Source organism: Coregonus clupeaformis, chromosome 40 (genome assembly GCF_020615455.1).
Source record: "Coregonus clupeaformis isolate EN_2021a chromosome 40, ASM2061545v1, whole genome shotgun sequence".
NCBI lineage: Eukaryota > Metazoa > Chordata > Actinopteri > Salmoniformes > Salmonidae > Coregonus > Coregonus clupeaformis.
The window spans coordinates 22,256,141-22,276,265 of record NC_059231.1 but is presented as its reverse complement, the minus strand read 5'-3'; the positions used below and the strand labels follow the sequence as shown (position 1 = coordinate 22,276,265).

Sequence of the window (20,125 nt, the reverse complement as noted above, 5' to 3'; positions counted from 1 at the left end):
CAACAGTTGGTGCGATTATTCGCAAATGGAAGAAACACAAAATAACTGTCAATCTCCCTCGGCCTGGGGCTCCATGCAAGATCTCACCTCGTGGAGTTAAAATGATCATGAGAACGGTGAGGAATCAGCCCAGAACTACACGGGAGGATCTTGTCAATGCTCTCAAGGCAGCTGGGACCATAGTCACCAAGAAAACAATTGGTAACACACTATGCCGTAAAGGACTGAAATCCTGCAGCGCCCGCAAGGTCCCCCTGCTCAAGAAAGCACATTAACATGCTCGTCTGAAGTTTGCCAATGAACATCTGAATGATTCAGAGGAGAAATCAGCAGGGGATCAAATACTTTTTTCCCTCACTGTACATGTAGGTAGAGTTATTAAAGTGACTATGCATAGATAATAAACAGAGAGTAGCAACAGCATAAAATATGACAGAGCGAGAAAGGAAGGAAGGAGGGAGAGCTGGCCAGAGAGACTAGGAGAGGAAGACAATAGAGAGGGGAAGACTAGAAGCACATCAAAAGGTAGAGAAAACAAGGAGCAGGGGAGAGCGAAGGTAGAAGTGGGGAGTGGAGGATTATGTAGAGCTTACATTTTTCTATGTGTGTGGGCTAAAGAGAGGTGGGGGGAGGGGGATGGGTGAGTGAACTTCACACCTGATAATTAGATTTAGTGACTTGGATAATTCCCATTATATTAATGAAAACTGGGTTATGAAATATTTAAAGCCTGACTGTGTGTGATTATATGAATGAAAACTGTGTTATGAAATATTTAAAGACTTTGTGTGGCGTGGCCAGCGGGCACATGCTTTCTGGTGTGGAGCAGAGAGTAGTGAGGTCAACCAGAGGAGGGGTGATGTGTAAAACGCCTCAATAAATCAATAATGCATCAAGTCCCACTGCGCCCCACACCATAGCTCTACAATGGTGATACATGCTTACAATCCACACACATGCAGTATACAGCTCAAGTCAAATCAAATTGTATTCCTCACATTCTTCGTAAACAACAGGTGTAGACTAACAGTGGAATGCTTACTTATGTGCCCTTCCCAACAATGTATAGAGAAAAAAGGGAAATAATAGAAAAATAATAACACAAGGAATAAATACACAATGTGAAACAATAACTTGGATATATACAGGTAGTACCAGTACAGACTCGATGTGCAGGGGTACGGGGTAATTGAGGTAGATATGTATATATAGGTAGGGATAAAGTGGCTAGGCAACAGAATAGCTAAAACGGTAACAGCAGCGTATGTGATGAGTCAAAAGAGTTAGTGCAAAAAGGGTCAATAACTACCCAGACTAACTATTTAGAAGTCTTATGGCTTTGGGGTAGAAGCTGTTCAGAGGTCCTGGATGGCAGAGAGCTCGGCCCCAGTGATGTACTGGGCCGTACGCACTACCCTCTGTAGCAGCTTGCAGTCAGATGCCAAGGAGTTGCCATAGCAAGTGGTGATTCAGCCAGTCAAGATGCTCTCAATGGTGCAGCTGTATAACTTTTTGAGGATCTTAGGCCCCATGCCAAATCTTTTCAGCCTCCTGAGGGGGAAGAGGTTTTGTCGTGCCCTCTTCACGAATGTGTTGGTAAGTGTGGACCATGATAATTCCTTAGTGATGTGGACACCGAGGAACTTGAAGCTCTCGACCTGCTCCACTAAAGCCCTGTCGATGTGGGCGAGCTTGGCCCTCTGTTTCCTGTAGTCCACGATCAGCTCCTTTATGTTGCTGACGTGGAGGGAGAGGTTGATGTCCTGGCACCACACTGCCAGGTCTCTGACCTCCTCCCTCTAGGCTGTCTCATCGTCGTTGATGAGGCCTACCATCATCGTGTCATCAGCAAACTTAATGATGGAGTTTGAGTCGCTCACGGCCATGCAGTCGTGGGTGAACAGGGAGTACAGGGGGGGACTAACCACACACCCCTGAGGGGCCCCCGTGTTGAGGGTCAGCGTAGCGGATGTGTTGTAGCCTACCCTCACCACATGGGTGCGACCCATCAGGAAGTCCAGAATCAAGTTGTAGAGGGAGGTGTTTAATCCCAGGGTCCTTAGCTTAGTGATGAACTTGGAGGACACTATGGTGTTGAACGCTGGACTGTACTCAATGAACAGCATTCTCACGTAGGTGTTCCTTTTGTCCAGGTGGGAAAGGGCAGTGTAGAGTGCAATAAAGATTGCGTCATCTATGGCTCTGTTGGGGTGGTATGCAAATTGGAGTGGGTCCAGAGTGTGTAGGATGATGGTGTTGATGTGGGCCTTGACCAGCCTTTCAAAGCATTTAATGGCTACAGATGTGAGTGCTACGGGGCGATAGTCATTTAGACAGGTTAACTTCGCGTTCTTGGGCACAGGGACTATGGTGGTCTGCTTGAAACATGTAGGTATTACAGACTGGGTCAGCGAGAGTTTGAAAATGTCAGCTGGTCATCGCATGCTCTGAGAACGCGTCCTGGTAATTTGTCTGGCCCTGCGGCCTTGTGAATGTTGACCCGTTTAAAGTTCTTACTCATATCGGTTACGGAGAGCGTAATCACACAGTCGTCCGGAACAGCTGCTGCTCTCATGCATGGTTCAGTGTTGCTAGCCTCGAAGCGAGCATAGAAGGTATTTAGCTCGTCTGGTAGGCTCGTGTCATTGGACTGCTCATGGCTGGGTTTCCCTTTCTAATCTGTGATAGTTTGTGAGTCCTGCTACATCCGGCAAGCGTCAGAGCCAGTTTAGTAGGATTTGATCTTGGTCCTGTATTGACGCTTTGCCTGTTTGATGGTTCAGGGCGTAGCAGGATTTCTTATAAGCGTCCGGATTAGAGTCCCGCTCCTTGAAAGCGGCAGCTCTAGCCTTTAGCTCAGTGCGGATGTTGCCTGTAATCCATGGCTTCTGTTTGGGATATGTACGTACGATGCACTTATTAATGAAGCCGGTGACTGACTCCCGGAACATATTCCAGTCTGTGCTAGCGAAACAGTCCTGTAGCTTACCATTCGCTTCATCGGACCACTTCCGTACTGAGCGTGTCACTGGTACTTCCTGTTTGAGTTTTTGCTTGTAAGCAGCAATCAGGAGAATAGAGTTATGGTCAGATTTGCCAAATGGAGGGCGAGGGAGAGCTTTGTAAGTGTCTCTGTGTGTGGAGTAAAAGGTAGCAAGTTAACAAGTACTCACTAACACACACACACACAGACAAAGAGACAAAGACATGTCCTTCTGCTAACCAAGCAGAGCATATGGGAAATATTCTTCAGCCCCTAGACTCTCTGCTGTGTCCTCCTACAGGTTGGCCCTCCAACTCTAGCTAACAAGGACCCCCTTTACACCAGACAGAAAAACAGGCACACCTTTGGACACCTATTGAGTGGTGTTACAGAGGAATAATCCCCCATTAAAACATGCCCAGAAGAAAGGAAGGGTCCTACACAGAAACCCACTGATTTAATGGCCCAGGCAAGCTAGAGAGACCAGAGATCCCTATATCCCCACTTTTAAGAACACAACAGACCTGTCTGCCTCGCTCCCCAAAAACACACTGCACCCTGATGGAGGCATTATTTACTCTCACCATGTCTTTTTGTAGAGTATATCTGGAGGGGCCGCTTAGACAGAACCTCTTAAAGTAAGTGCGGACAACAAAACGTCTGAATGACAGGCCACGGTAATACAATTCATTTAGTCCAACAATATGTTAACATATAAAAATGTCTGATGAACATCTTTCCCCTGAGGGCGTCTTGGAGATTAGTTGGGTAATGTAATTGCCCAATGAGCACAATGTGAACAATGGTCTCTCTATCAATCTCTCCCTCTCTCTCCATCCCTCATTCCCTTTCCGTCTTTCGCTTTCTCTATCTATCTATCTCTTTGTCTCCCTCACTCTGTCTCCCTTTTTCTCTCCCTATTTCTCTTTCACTCTCTTGTTCCCCCTCTCTTTCTCGCTGTGCTTTCCATCACGTTCTTTCCTCTTCCCCTTTCCAAGAAGTGGAGGTGGCCCCAACCTAATTCCTGTCCAGTGTGTGTATGTGCACACTACCGGTCAAAAGTTTTAGAACACCTACTCATTCAAGGGTTTTTCTTTATTTTTTACTATTTCCTACATTGTAGAATAATAGTGAAGATATTAAAACTATGGAATCATGTAGTAACCAAAAAAGTATAAAACAAATCAAAATATATTTCAGATTTGAGATTCTTCAAATAGCCACCCTTTGCCTTGATGACAGCTTTGCACACTCTTGGCATTCTCTCAACCAGCTTCATGAGGTAGTCACCTGGAATGTATTTAAATTAACAGGTGTGCCTTGTTGAAAGTTAATTTGTGGAATTTCTTTCCTTCTTAATGCGTTTGAGCCAATCAGTTGTGTTGTGACAAGGTAGGGGGGGTATACACATATCCCTATTTGGTAAAAGACCAAGTCCTTATTATGGCAAGAACAGCTCAAATAAGCAAAGAGAAATGACAGTCCATCATTACTTTAAGACATGAAGGTCAGTCAATGCGGAAAATGTCAAGAACTTTGAAGTTTCTTCAAGTGCATTCGCAAAAACCATCAAGCGCTATGATGAAACTGGCTCTCATGAGGACCGCCATAGGAATGGAGTTACCTCTGCTGCAGAGGATAAGTTCATTAGAGTTACCAGCCTCAGAAATTGCAGCCCAAATAAATGCTTCACAGAGTTCAAGTCACAGACACATCTCAACATCAACTGTTCAGAGGAGACTGTGTGAATCAGGCCTTCATGGTCAAATTGCTGCAAAGAAACCACTACTAAAGGACACCAATAAGATGAAGAGACTTGCTTGGGCCAAGAAAAACAAGCAATGGACATTAGACCGGTGGAAATGTGTCCTATGGTCTGGAGTCCAAATTGGAGATTTTTGGTTCCAACCGCCGTGTCTTTGTGAGACGCGGTGTGGGTGAACGGATGATCTCTGCATGTGTAGTTACCACTGTAAAGCATGGAGGAGGAGGTGTTATGGTGTGGGGGTGCTTTGCTGGTGACACTGATTTATTTAGAATTCAAGGCACACTTAACCAGCATGGCTACCATAGCATTCTGCAGCGATACGCCATCCCATCTGGTTTGGGCTTAGTGGGACTATCATTTGTTTTTCAACAGGACAATGACCCAACACCTTCAGGCTGTGTAAGGGATATTTTACCAAGAAGGAGAGTGATGGAGTACTGCATCAGATGACCTGGCCTCCCCAATCATCCGACCTCAACCAAATTGAGATGGTTTGGGATGAGTTGGACCGCAGAGTGAAGGAAAAGCAGCCAACAAGTGCTCAGCATATGTGGGAACTCCTTCAAGACTGTTGGAAAAGCATTTCAGGTGAAGCTGGTTGAGAGAATGCCAAGAGTGTGCAAAGCTGTCATCAAGGGTGGCTATTTGAAGATTCTCAAATATAAAATATATTTTGATTTATTTAACACTTTTTTGGTTACTACATGGTTCCATATGTGTTATTTCATAGTTTTGATGTCTTCACTATTATTCTAAAATGTAGAAAATAGTAAAAATAAAGAAAAACCCTTGAATGAGTAGGTGTTCTAAAACTTTTGACCGGTAGTGTATGTGTGTGTGACGGACTAGCCATGTCTGTGGAGTAGAGGGTTTACAGTGCTTATGTAAGATCTAGACCACAGGGAGACTCTCTGTAGCTCTCTGTCTGTCTGTCCGCAAGCTCTGAGCCTGTTAGAGACACAAGAAGCCTGTGTGTGTGTGTGTGTGTGTGTGTGTGTGTGTGTGAGTGTGTGTGTGTGTGTGTGTTTGTGTGTGTGTGTTGCTCAAAAATAGAGTAGCAAGGGGGCTTTGTGTTTTCTACAAACAGGTCTAAAGTGGGTAATCAGGACTGTGTCTGTACCTGTGTGTGCGTTTTTGTTTGTTTGTTGTGTGTGTTTGGGGAGGGGGGGGGGGGGTGCGTGCATGTGTATGTGACTGTTTGTTACAGTTAGGTTAGATGTGGCTGTGGTTCCTGCATGGTGTGACTGATACTTTGTGACAAAGCCTCAGGTATTGTGGTGGAAAAGGCATTGTGAAATCTCACAAAACAACCTGAACATTCACTTCTCCTGTGAATATTGTTATACGTCTTTATTTTACATTTACATTTACGTCATTTAGCAGACGCTCTTATCCAGAGCGACTTACAGTTTGTGAGTGTTTATACATCTTTATTTTTATCCTTTCTCCCGAGGTGAGTCTTACCGGTTTAGGCATCTTTGTCCTCTCTCCGGCCTTGCCCTTCAGCTGAGAAAATGCTAAGAAATCGTCCTCCGCCTTGTTGCCTCACCCTGGGATCTACCGCCTGGAGGAGTGAACAGAACAGTTATTATTAACACTATAAATAAAAGAGAGACCCACACGAAAAAAATACTACAGTTTACTATATAATTCTATAGTAAACTGTAGTATACTGAAGAATACTATACACTGTAGTAAATACTACAGTAATGTCTGCAAAAACACTACAGTAAATACAACAATATTTAATTTGAATATACCCTGCCCATTCCCCTCCCCCATATCGCAATTTGTGCCACCCATAAGTGAGAAACTTACAGAAAAGTATATACCTTGCATTACCCTACAGGTTATAGAAAAGAGCAGAAGGTCTGAACTATCCATTCAGACCCAAGTCCTACCTGCCTACAGGCTATGGTAAAACATTTATTTTAGTATTTCTCCATTAGATTTCTTGAAGAAGAAAGCCTCCACTTCTATGTCAAAGATAATACAACAGAAACAGTACAGTAAATACTTCAGTAAAGTCTGAGAGAGAGAGAGAGAGAGAGAGAGGATAGACAGGATAGACAATTAAATTTCCCAACTCAAAACATATGCTGGCTTCTGAAAAAACCTCCAAAACATATGAAGAGAAAAGGGGAGGAAGGGAGTGTTGATGGAGGGGGAGGGAGGGCTAGAGCACCCGCTGTAGGTAGGCCTTGAAGTAGTCCCTGTGGTGCCAGGGTCCTGAGATGGCAAAGGCCAGAAATAGGCCCTGCTAATGAAGTAATAAAAATCTGCCCTAGCCCGGCCTGCAGAGAGAGAGCAGAGAGATGTGATAGCAGCCAGACAGGCAGGCAGGGCTGCAGTACTAAACAGCAGCACCACTGCTTTAAGGAAATGAAGAGCAGGCTTACTGAGGGACAGTAAGCTGACTCTCTATCTCTACCTCTCTCTCTCTCATGGGTAGAGACTGGGAGAACAGATATACTGCAGTGTGATAGGAGAGGCAGAGAACAAAAGCTGGGCCTGCCCCATTTACTGTATATCGGGCCGGAAATGCCTCTCTAACAATGTGACACAGGTGCTTAGTTACATTTCATCACTAGAGCAGGACTGACTATATATTCTATAAGGACCTCATGGGTCTGTGTGAAGAAAAATGACCTGTGACTTCCCCACCCACCTCAGGGCAGCCATAACCTGTGACTCTGTGAGGTCATTAACTAGCATCCGGTGCCAAACACAGGTACTCCCTGTTTAGCCCACACACTCATAAACCTGCCTGGCAGAGAAAAGCTATAATCCTGTCTGTTGTGTGTGTGTGTGTGTGTGTGTGTGTGTGTGTGTGTGTGTGTGTGTGTGTGTGTGTGTGTGTTACCTGACCCCTCTATTCACCCAAAGCCGGAGGGTCACTCTCAAATGGATACAGCTTCCAGGTCACAATTCATGCAGAAAGTATTAGGCTCTGCTCTCCACACACACATCATCATCATCTCTCTCCCCTTCCCTCTCTCTCCCTTTGTTTCTCTCTCTGATGCAGTAGCTTTTAACAGAACATAGCATATACAGTACCCATCAAAAGTTTGGACACACCTACTCATTCAAGGGTTTTTCTTTATTTTTAAAATGTTCTACATTGTAGAATAATAGGGAAGACATCAAAACTATGAAATAACACATATGGAATCATGTAGTAACCAAAAAAGTGTTAAACAAATCAAAATATATTTTATATTTGAAATTCTTCAAATAGCCACCCTTTGCCTTGATGACAGCTTTGCACACTCTTGGCATTCTCTCAACCAGCTTCACCTGGAATGCTTTTCCAACAGTCTTGAAGGAGTTCCCACATATGCTGAGCACTTGTTGGCTGCTTATCCTTCACTCTGCGGTCCGACTCATCCCAAACCATCTCAATTGGGTTGAGGTCAGGGGATTGTGGAGGCCAGGTCATCTGATGCAGCACTCCATCACTCTCCTTCTTGGTTAAATAGCTCTTACACAGCCTAGAGGTGTGTTGGGTCATTGTCCTGTTGAAAAACAAATGATAGTCCCACTAAGCCCAAACCAGATGGGATGGCGTATCGCTGCAGAATGCTATGGTAGCCATGCTGGTTAAGTGTGCATTGAATTCTAAATAAGTCACAGACAGTGTCACCAGCAAAGCACCCCCACACCATAACACCTCCTCCTCCATGCTTTACGGTGGTAACTACACATGCGGAGATCATCCATTCACCCACACCGCGTCTCACAAAGACACCGCGGTTGGAACCAAATATCTCAAATTTGGACTCCAGACCAAAGGACAAATTTCCACCGGTTTAATGTTCATTGCTCGTGTTTCTTGGCCCAAGCAGGTCTCTTCTTCTTATTGGTGTCCTTTAGTAGTGGTTTCTTTGCAGCAATTCGACCATGAAGGCCTGATTCACACAGTCCCCTCTGAACAGTTGATATTGAGATGTGTCTGTGACTTGAACTCTGTGAAGCATTTATTTGGGCTGCAATTTCTGAGGCTGGTAACTCTAATGAACTTATCCTCTGCAGCAGAGGTAACTCTGGGTCTTCCATGCCTGTGGCTGTCCTTATGAGAGCCAGTTTCATCATAGCGCTTGATGATTTTTGCAACTGCACTTGAAGAAACTTTTAAAGTTCTTGAAATGTTCCGTATTGACTGACCTTCATGTCTTAAAGTAATGATGGACTGTCATTTCTCTTTGCTTATTTGAGCTGTTCTTGCTATAACATGGACTTGGTCTTTTACCAAATAGGGCTATATTCTGTATACCCCCTCTACCTTGTCACAACACAACTGATTGGCTCAAGGAAGGAAGGAACGAAATTCCACAAATTAACTTTCAACAAGGCACACCTGTTAATTGAAATGCATTCCAGGTGACTACCTCATGAAGCTGGTTGAGAGAATGCCAAGAGAGTGCAAAGCTGTCATCAAGGCAAAGGGTGGCTATTTGAAGAATCTCAAATATAAAATATATTTTGATTTGTTTAACACTTTTTTGGTTACTACATGATTCCATTGGTGTTATTTCATAGTTTTGATGTCTTCACTATTATTCTACAATATAAAAAATAGTACAAAATAAAGAAAAACTTTTGACTGGTAAAACGAATTACAGGTTTCACAGTAACAAGCCTTTTCCAGACCCTGTCTGTGTACCCCTCACAAATCCTGTTTCCCTCCTCCTCTCCATCCCCTTGTTCCCTCTCTTCTTTCACACTTTCACTGCAGTTGTACAAGAGAGAGCAGAGAGGTTGCTAAACACATGTGCCAGGGAGTTTGCAGTGTGTGTTTGCGGTGTGTGTGTCTCTCTTTGTGTGTGTCTCTGTGTGTGTGTGTGTGTGTGTGTGTGTGTGTGTGTGTGTATGTGTGTGTACAGAGCTGATGGTACCATATCCAGCTGTGGTGTGAGTGACACTACAAAGGGTATACAAACAAAGAATATGTAGCACCACTACAACAGCTGTGACAACAACAACTGTACTAGGCTCTCCTTATGGGGAATTACAACTTCTGGTTAGTTGTAGGAAAGGCTCACATGAGTGACAACATGTAAGGCCTAATTCAACCCCCTACTGATAGGAGAGCAGAGTCTGGTGAACCATCCCCTACCTTTCTAACCACGACAAAAAGTGTCTTCTTGTAATATCATATATTGCCTGGTTCATTTCCTGATTAATACAGTCCTGTGTTTCAGGGTAATCACGTTGGAATGACAGAGATGGGATTCCCCTGAGGCTGCTGGGAAACCAAATGCATCGCCAAGGTAACCAGATAGCGTCAGTCTGTGACCCTACCAGCGATGTCAGTCATGCTGGTTCAGAACACCCTGTACAAACTGTTACAGAGCAGGGCCTTATCTTTGCTACCTCTATAGGTTTACTGTACATCAGTGTGTGAGGAGGCATGCATGTGGAAGAAAAAGTGGCTGACGATCAGTGTTGTGTTTAGTTCAGTTGCATAACATGAGCAAAAAAAAAAAGAGGCTCTTTCAATTAAATGTACTATAGCATTCCAATATTCAACTGGAGGACAGTGTCCATGTCCAAGACTTCCGCAGGCACAGGATTATTCAACACACTATGGCACTGGAAGAAACATAAAACCTGCAGTAAAAAGGATCACATGTTGGTGAGTCCTTTCTCAAATGAGTTGTAACCATAGAGAATGATGGAGGCCTCTAGTGGCCAAAAGGCCATTTTAGCATGGGCAGCACAATTGAGAGCTTCCACCATGCTTCTGCCATTTTAAAGTAGTCAAAGTAGTAAACTGGGTGGGGATTCCTATGTGTTGTAGCCTCAATGGCACTGCCCATGCTGTGACACACGCTATAATTGCACAGATAAAGATGAGTCCTCTATCTATGTCTATGGTTGTAACTCAGCCCCACAGCAGGGATGAACTGAGCAACAGGAGGGTTTGAGTGACAGTGACAATGGCCATTAAAATATGGTGTCCCACTGTGACCAGGCCAATCAACGGGCCTAATTAATAAGCGTCATCATAGCATCTGTTTCTGCCAGATGGATATACAAGCACCGTTATATGCTGCCAGGGCGCGCACATCGAGTGGTGATATTCAAGGACATGTTTGCGCAACAACAACAAAAAGCCACTAACCTATATTGTGTTTCTAGGATCTGAAGTATTTGTCGCTGAGCGGAGACAAGTGGAATTTGAATTAAGCTACTACCACAAAACATTTCTAAAACCACAGAAAAACACTCCACTGGCCAGCTAATTGGCGACCCTGGTCGCGAGAGTGCAAAATAGGCTACAATGTAACAAGAAACTACTGTTACAAATACTGCACGCGCGTAATCAGCACCTGCAACAAAGTTGCAAACCGTTGTTTCTGTTATGCCTCAATGGAGGGCATGTCACAGTTGTCATGAAAACAACCAGGTACTAGCCTACTTTCATTAATCTCATAGATTAAAAATATCCTTCTAAATTAACACTGAACATTGAAAGCCTTATCTATGATAGCCTAAAGTGAATTAAATGTAACGTTAATGTGAATGGACGTTACCAATTAGTTTGATGTTTGGTCACAGACAACTGTAGTGACATGAAGCTGTTAAGTTATTAGAGAACTTGTTTAACACTTAAATGTTGTTCTATTATCGATGGACCGTATGATCAGTAATGTCCTTGAATGAAATATTGAACATTATACTAAATGTTTTCACAATTACAAAAAAACGGGATTAATACCAATAGGCCTATGTTGTAGTTTACTGGAGCGGGTTTATTTTGGTAACAAGTCTACATTACAACAGCTACTGTCGACCACAGAGCAAATCCCCTTTATTCTGAGCTGTTTAGGAGCCACCAGCGAAAAAATGCACCGGTTAAAAACTCACCTCAGTTTACGGACTGCGTTCAGAAAACGGTAAACTGTCTTCCCCGGGCCCACTGTACACTACTTTATATCCTACGCTACCAAAATAGACCGGTTTGTTTCCCGTTAGACACCCGGGTATTTCCCAGCCTCGGTATACAGGGAAATGTATGAAGCGACTGAGCCAGTTTCACCGCAGGGAAGAGAGGAGGAGGTGCAGGCAGTCAATATGGCCGTCGGACTTTTACCGTGCCGCGCGAGGCGTGGTTCATTGATGGAACACGCTCACTTCAAACTGGGTTAAGAGAGGAACACATACAAGCACAACGTAAATGTGATAAGAGTCAACTTCAAAATGTCTAGCCTTAACCTACAATAACCAGAAGGTAGCCCATAGAAAGATGGACTACAGCCAATTTAAAATATTTCTGAAAAAGTAATGCTTTTATATAGGTTGTGTTGAGATCAGTTTCAACGCAGTGTTGTTTCTATTAATCTAATTTTTTCATGGGGCAAAATGTCGTCAATTTATCTTTTCATTTAGGGTATAATTAAATATTGCCTTCATTTTGTGTGTAACATCGTCCACATATAGCTTACAGGCTTGACCAGTTCCGGGGATAACATATGACTGACTGCCAAGATCTGCTTGTGAGGATGAGACTTTAGAAAAATAAGACCTACCCATTTAGACACTGATGTATTGCTGTCTTTCATGAGTACATTACTGTATTACCAAGGAGTGTGTCAACAGGAAATGTGACTCACTGATTATGAACATGCTTCAACATACAGCACATGTTAATAATGAGAAAATATGATGCACATGTTAATAATGAGAAAATATGACTGCAACCGGTCTTCTCTGTGTATCTAGGCCAATACACCTGTCCTCATACCCTTCTGAGAATACAATAAACCTACATTTAATGCACATAATCAAACATGTCCTGGTTTACACACACTCTCTTCTCCCAATCCCACAGTCTCAATTCAATTCAAAGGGGCTTTATTGGCATGGGAAACATGTTTACATTGCCAAAGCAAGTGAAATAAACAATAAACAAAAGTGAGAAGAAACAAAAAACATCAACAAGTAGTAAACGTTTCACTCAAAGTTTTCAAAAGGATAAAGATGTTTCAAATGTTATATTATCAGCTATGTACAGTGTTTTTAACAAAGGGCAAATAGTTGCAGTACGAATAAATATTTGTTTTATTTACAATGTTGTTTGTGCTCCGCTGGTTGCCTTATTTTCATGGCAATGGGTCACAAATCTTGCTGCTGTGATTGCACATTGCGGCATTTCGCCTAACAGATATAGGAGTTTATCAACGTTTGATTTGTTTTCAAATTCTTTGTGGGTCTGTGTGATCTGTGGGAAATACAGTGCATTCGGAAAGTATTCAGACCCCTTCACTTTTTCCACATTTTGTTACGTTAAAGCCTTATTCTAAAATATATACAATATTTTTTCCCCCCTCATCAATCTACACACAAAACAGATACCTAATTTACATAAGTATTTAGACCCTTTGCTATGAGACTCGAAATTGAGCTCAGGTGCATCCTGTTTCCATTGATCATCCTTGAGATGTTTCTACAACTTGATTTGAGTCCACCTGTGGTAAATTCAATTGATTGGACATGATTTGGAAAGGCACACACCTGTCTATATAAGGTACCACAGTTGACAGTGCATGTCAGAGCAAAAACCAAGCCATGAGGTCGAAGGAATTGTCCGTAGAGCTCCGAGACAGGATTGTGTCGAGGCACAGATCTGGGGAAGGGTACCAAAAAATTTCTGCAGCATTGAAGGTCCCCAAGAACACAGTGGCCTCTGTTACAGGAGGGGGTCGCAGTTCTGGAGCGACCCACTAGGTGTCATCCTCCGACAACCTTAGGCACCTCCTCACTCACAGTCTGGACTAATCAGTATCCTATTGGTGTCACCTGTGTATTTATGCCCTGACTTCCCTGTGTTCCCTTGCTCAGTTTTCTCTGTTAGTTTCTCTATGTCCAGCAGTACTAATCGGTGTCTGATCGGAGACCTATGTACAGGTACTTGAGAAGTGTTCTCCCTGTTTCGTTATTTGTTTCAGTCGTAGGTAGTATTTCGTATTTTGGCTGTCATCTCTGACTTCCTTTTATCGTGATAAGTCCGTTATTTTGTATTTTGGCTTCGGGACCACCAGTAAAGATCCTTGTTTCACCATCTCTGCCTACTGCCTACTGTATATCCTGCACCGCACCTGGGTCACACCTCACACCAACCCTTACAGAAAACTGAGCCAATATGGACCCAGCGGAGTATCAGAGCTCATTGGCAACACAGGGAGCTATGCTGAACCAACGTGACCGCAGCCTGCAGCAGATCATAGAGAATCTCCGCCAGCTGACGATCGCCGTGCAGAGCCGGGTGGACACCCGACCAGTCCCGGCAGCCGTCGGAGCGGAAGCCGCGGCAATGGCGTCTCCAGTCTCGCCTGCGACATCGCGGGAACCCCGCCTACCACCTACGGAGAGGTATGACGGACATCTAGAGGGCTGCAGGGAATTCCTCACCCAGTGTTCCCTGGTATTCAGCCTACAACCCTCCTCCTTCCTGACGGAGCAGGGCTGGGTGGCCTACATCATCACTCTGTTGACGGGTCGGGCCCTTTCCTGGGCAACCGCGGAGTGGGAGAGCCAAACTCCAGCGTGCTCAGACTCCTACCAATTCACCCGGGAGCTACGCAAGGTGTTCGACACCTCTCGGTGGTGTCGGGCACGAGGCCGGGAGGCGGCTCACGGCATGTCGGCAGGGTGACCGTTCGGTGGCGGACTACTCCGCGGATATCCAGTTTTTCATTGTGGACTCTCCGGAGTGTCCCCTCGTACTCAGGCACCCCTGGCTGGTCGCCCACAAACCCCGGATAGACTGGTCCACGGGGTGGCTCATCCTGGAGGGAGGCTCCGCCCCCATCCTGTTCCGGTCTCCACCGACCACTCATCAGCCCAAACCACCGTCCCAGACCACCTACCAGTCCTCACCTCTTCCCCAGGTCCCGCACTCCGAACCGCCTACCGCCCTAGCGGTGGTTGCCACCGGGAGGACGGCGGCTACAGACTCCGTCACCGGACCAGACCTGGCAGGCGTTCTTAAATGGAAGAAGTATGGAACCACCAAGACTCTTTCTAGAGCTGGCCGCCTGGCCAAACTGAGCAATCGGGGGAGAACGGCCTTCGTCAGGGAGGTGACCAAGAACCCAATGGTCACTCTGACAGAGCTCCAGAGTTCCTCTGTGGAGATGGGAGAACCTTCCAGAAGGACAACCATCTCTGCAGCACTCCACTAATCAGGCCTTTATGGTAGAGTGGCCAGACAGAAGCCATTCCTCAGTAAAAGCCACATGACAGCACGCTTGGAGTTTGCCAAAAGGCACCTAAAGGACTCTCAGACCATGAGAAACAAGATTCTCTGGTCTGATGAAACCAAGATTGAACTCTTTGGCCTGAATGCCAAGCGTCAAGCCTGGAGGAAACCAGGCACCGCTCATCACCTGGCCAATACCATCCCTACGGTGAAGCCTGGTGATGGCAGCATCATGCTGTGGAGATGTTTTTCAGCGGCAGAGACTGGGAGGCTAGTCAGGATCGAGGGAAAGATGAACGGAGCAAAGTACAGAGGGATCCTTGATGAAAACCTGCTCCAGAGTACTCAGGACCGCCGACTGGGGCGAAGGTTCCCCTTCCAACAGGACAACGACCCTAAGCACACAGCCAAGACAACGCAGAAGTGGCTTCGGGACAAGTCTCTGAATGTCTTTGGGTGATCTTGAACCCGATCGAACATCTCTGGAGAGAGCTGAAAATAGCTGTGCAGCGACGCTCTCCATCCAACCTGACAGGGCTTGAGAGGATCTGCAGAGAAGAATGGGAGAAACTCCCCAAATACAGGTGCGCCAAGCTTGTTGCGTCATACCCAAGAGGATTCGAGGCTGTAATCGCTGCAAAAGGCGCTTCAACCAAGTACTGAGTAGAGGGTCTGAATACTTATGTAAATGTGATATTTCCATTTTTTATTTTTGCAAACAATTCTAAAAACCTGTTTTTGCTTTGTCATTATAAGGGTATTGTGTGTAGATTGAGGGGGAAAAAACAATTTAATCAATTTTAGAATAAGGCTGTAACGTAACAAAATGTGGAAAAAGTCAAGGAGTCTGAATACTTTCCGAATGCACTGTATGTGTCTCTAATATGGTCATAACTTTGGCAGGAGGTAAGGAAGTGCAGCTCAGTTTCCACCTAATTTTGTGGGCAGAGCCAGATCTGCCTATGGCGGCCTCTCTCAATAATAAGGCTATGCTCACTGAGTCTGTACATGGTCAAGGATTTTCTTAATTTGGGGTCTGTCACGGTGGTCAGGTATTCTGCTACTGTGTATTCTCTGTTTAGGGCCAGATAGCATTCCAGTTTGCTCAGTTTGTTGATAGATTCTTTCCAGTGTGTCAAATAGTTATCTTTTTGTTTTCTCATAATTTGGTCTCTGTTGTGGTCCTCTGTAGCTCAGCTGGTAGAGCACGGCGCTTGTAACGCCAAGGTAGTGGGTTCGATCCCCGGGACCACCCATACACAAAAATGTATGCACGAATGACTGTAAGTCACTTTGGATAAAAGCGTCTGCTAAATGGCATATTATTATTACTGTCCTGGGGCTCTGGGGTTTGTGAACAGAGTCCCAGAACCAGCTGGCTTTGGGGACTCTTCTCTAGGTTCATCTCTCTGTAGGTGAGTGCTTTGTGGTGGAATGTGTGGGCATTGCTTCCTTAGGTGGATGTAGAATTTAACAGCTCTTTTCTGGATTTGGATCATTAGCGGGTATAGTCCTAATTCTGCTGTATATGCATTGTTTGGGGTTTTGCATTGTACATGAAGGATATTTTTGCAGAATTCTGCATGCAGAGTCTCAGTTGGGTGTTTGTCACATTTTGTGAATTCTTGGTTGGTGAATGGACATATAGGCTGCACATTCTCATTGTTAGTCAGTCACTGTTTACTGACTGTCCCTCACACTCCCACCACATCGTAACTGTCCCCATTCTGTATCGATGAGTCTTACCTAACCTAACTATTGATGTGGTTACTTTACTCTCCATTACCACAGCCTTATTAGGTGACTCAGTCTATTTCTGAATCAATCATCATCATAGTTTGTAGCTTGGCATCATTAGGCTACTTTGACATCAATAACGCCCAATACCGAATGCACTAACGCCATCTAGTGGGCATTCATGGCAATGTCATCCTACACTGCAGCTAAGCACTGCAGGAGAGAGCTACTGTGGTTGGTCATTTGTCAGACAAAGAGATGAGGAGAAATGTAGTTATTGCTTGGTCTTTCTCTCTCTGTCTCTCCCTCTACCGCTCTTTCATTGGCTCTCCCTCTACCACTCTCTCACTGGCTCATGATCTCTCTTGCTTTTCAGCTTTGTTTGCTTTTATTTGTTTGCTCTCTCCTTATTCATCAAATCAAATTGTATTTGTCACATGCGCCGAATACAACAGGTGTAGACTTTACTGTGAAATCCTTACTAACAAGCCTTTTTTTACTCATTGTAAAACTGTTCTGAGATTAGATAAACAAATCTATCCATACAGCCATGAGCTAGACTCTTCTCATTGACTCTTGTGGAAACAGTGAGGTTATGTCTGGGAGAATCGGATTCCATTCTAATCTTGTGGACGCCACAACAATCCACTGAATGTTCTTAGTGCAGTGGCCTCATTATTGGAATGTAGCTCAATGTGTCAATATACAGTAGCATACATCTATAATGAAATTTCTGCATTATACTTCTATGATGATGAAAGCTACAGTGGGGGAAAAAAAAGTATTTAGTCAGCCACCAATTGTGCAAGTTCTCCCACTTAAAAAGATGAGAGAGGCCTGTAATTTTCATCATAGGTACACGTCAACTATGACAGACAAATTGAGAAAAAAAATCCAGAAAATCACATTGTAGGATTTTTTATGAATTTATTTGCAAATTATGGCGGAAAATAAGTATTTGGTCACCTCCAAACAAGCAAGATTTATGGCTCTCACAGACCTGTAACTTCTTCTTTAAGAGGCTCCTCTGTCCTCCACTCGTTACCTGTATTAATGGCACCTGTTTGAACTTGTTATCAGTATAAATGACACCTGTCCACAACCTCAAACAGTCACACTCCAAACTCCACTATGGCCAAGACCAAAGAGCTGTCAAAGGACACCAGAAACAAAATTGTAGACCTGCACCAGGCTGGGAAGACTGAATCTGCAATAGGTAAGCAGCTTGGTTTGAAGAAATCAACTGTGGGAGAAATTATTAGGAAATGGAAGACATACAAGACCACTGATAATCTCCCTCGATCTGGGGCTCCACGCAAGATCTCACCCCGTGGGGTCAAAATGATCACAAGAACGGTGAGCAAAAATCCCAGAACCACACGGGGGGGACCTAGTGAATGACCTGCAGAGAGCTGGGACCAAAGTAACAAAGCCTACCATCAGTAACACACTATGCCGCCAGGGACTCAAATCTTGCAGTGCTAGACGTGTCCCCCTGCTTAAGCCAGTACATGTCCAGGCCCGTCTGAAGTTTGCTAGAGTGCATTTGGATGATCCAGAAGAGGATTGGGAGAATGTCATATGGTCAGATGAAACCAAAATATAACTTTTTGGTAAAAACTCAACTCGTCGTGTTTGGAGGACAAAGAATGCTGAGTTGCATCCAAAGAACACCATACCTACTATGAAGCATGGGGGTGGAAACATCATGCTTTGGGGCTGTTTTTCTGCAAAGGGACCAGGACGACTGATCCGTGTAAAGGAAAGAATGAATGGGGCCATGTATCGTGAGATTTTGAGTGAAAACCTCATTCCATCAGCAAGGGCATTGAAGATGAAACGTGGCTGGGTCTTTCAGCATGACAATGATCCCAAACACACCGCCCGGGCAACGAAGGAGTGGCTTCGTAAGAAGCATTTCAAGGTCCTGGAGTGGCCTAGCCAGTCTCCAGATCTCAACCCCATAGAAAATCTTTGGAGGGAGTTGAAAGTCCGTGTTGCCCAGCGACAGCCCCAAAACATCACTGCTCTAGAGGAGATCTGCATGGAGGAATGGGCCAAAATACCAGCAACAGTGTGTGAAAACCTTGTGAAGACTTACAGAAAACGTTTGACCTGTGTCATTGCCAACAAAGGGTATATAACAAAGTATTGAGAAACTTTTGTTATTGACCAAATACTTATTTTCCACCATAATTTGCAAATAAATTCATTAGAAATCCTACAATGTGATTTTCTGGAGAAAAAAAATCTCATTTTGTCTGTCATAGTTGACGTGTACCTATGATGAAAATTACAGGCCTCTCTCATCTTTTTAAGTGGGAGAACTTGCACAATTGGTGGCTGACTAAATACTTTTTTCCCCCACTGTATGCATTGTTGCATGTATAAGACATCTGACTATAATATTATATACTCTAGTCTAAGTATAATGACAAAGACATCGAGGTGTATCTGTCAGTTTTAGACATCTCAGCTGCAGTTCCTGGTAAGTGTCTAGTCTTTTTACAGTATTTGGACCTGGGGTGTGGCGAAGGGGATTACGATCCCTCTCTAATCTGTCCCTGAGCTTTTATTAACCCCTCCTCTCCTCCTCCCATCCACTCACTCAGTCTTCTGATTTACCCCAGTAAGTATAAAGCTGCTCCTAGACACTGATCTCTGGTCAGTTTAGCAATTTCTACCTAATAGTTAAGGTTGGGATTAGATGAGGGTAAACTGATTCTAGATCTGTGCCTACGGGCAACTTCTATCCAAAGTCTAATGCTAATGCACAGTCTTACTGTATAAATTGACCTGAGGGTGAATTAAACTGAAATCAAGGCTGCATGAGTGAGTTTAGCAAGTCTATGATTAACTAAAGTCAAGTAAGTGCTTTGTGATGGGATTCATTGATATAGGCCTACAGTAAGTCGATTATATGGCCGGTGGCTGGTTAAGAGTATTATGAGACCATGGAGCTGAGGCCAGTGTGGGAGATCTACGAGCCTATTACTGAAGTGGAGACAGGAACAGGGTTGGGGAGTAACTGATTAGGCCTACATGTAATCAGATGCATGTAATCTAATTACGAAAAAACAAACTAATCTATTATGTTACCAGCTAAAATATTGTAATCAGATTACAGATACTTTTGAAAAAGTTGATTATCTTGGACTACTTTTACATTTAGGAATGATGTTTGCAGGGAAAAAATACATTATGACATATTTCTGTTAACAGCTCTTGACATTCTATTCAGCATTGAAAAAGGTGTACGTTTAAGTTTGTTAAACCTGAGTGAGTCTAAAAGTAATCCAAAGGTAATCAGATTACATTACTGAGTTTGGGTAATCCAAAAGTTACGTTACTGATAGAAATGTTGGACAGATAACTAGTAACTGTACCAGATTACATTTAGAAAGTAACCTACCCAATCCTTAGACCCTTTTAG

General features: G+C 44.1%; 1 protein-coding gene across 3 annotated transcripts in view; it reads right to left on the bottom strand.

Moving 5' to 3' along the window:
• LOC121571672 (radixin-like) overlaps positions 1-11,841 on the bottom strand; it is a 47,618-nt gene extending 35,777 nt beyond the window's left edge. For all 3 annotated transcript variants that reach the window (XM_041883269.1, XM_041883270.1, XM_041883272.1), the window contains exons 1-2: positions 11,622-11,841; positions 6,216-6,315 (exon numbers count right to left, since the gene is read on the bottom strand). In XM_041883269.1, coding sequence (XP_041739203.1) covers positions 6,216-6,227 — 12 coding nt within the window. In that variant the 5' untranslated portion in view covers positions 6,228-6,315; positions 11,622-11,841. The remainder of the gene's footprint in view (positions 1-6,215; positions 6,316-11,621) is intronic.
• Positions 11,842-20,125: the final 8,284 nt, after the last annotated feature.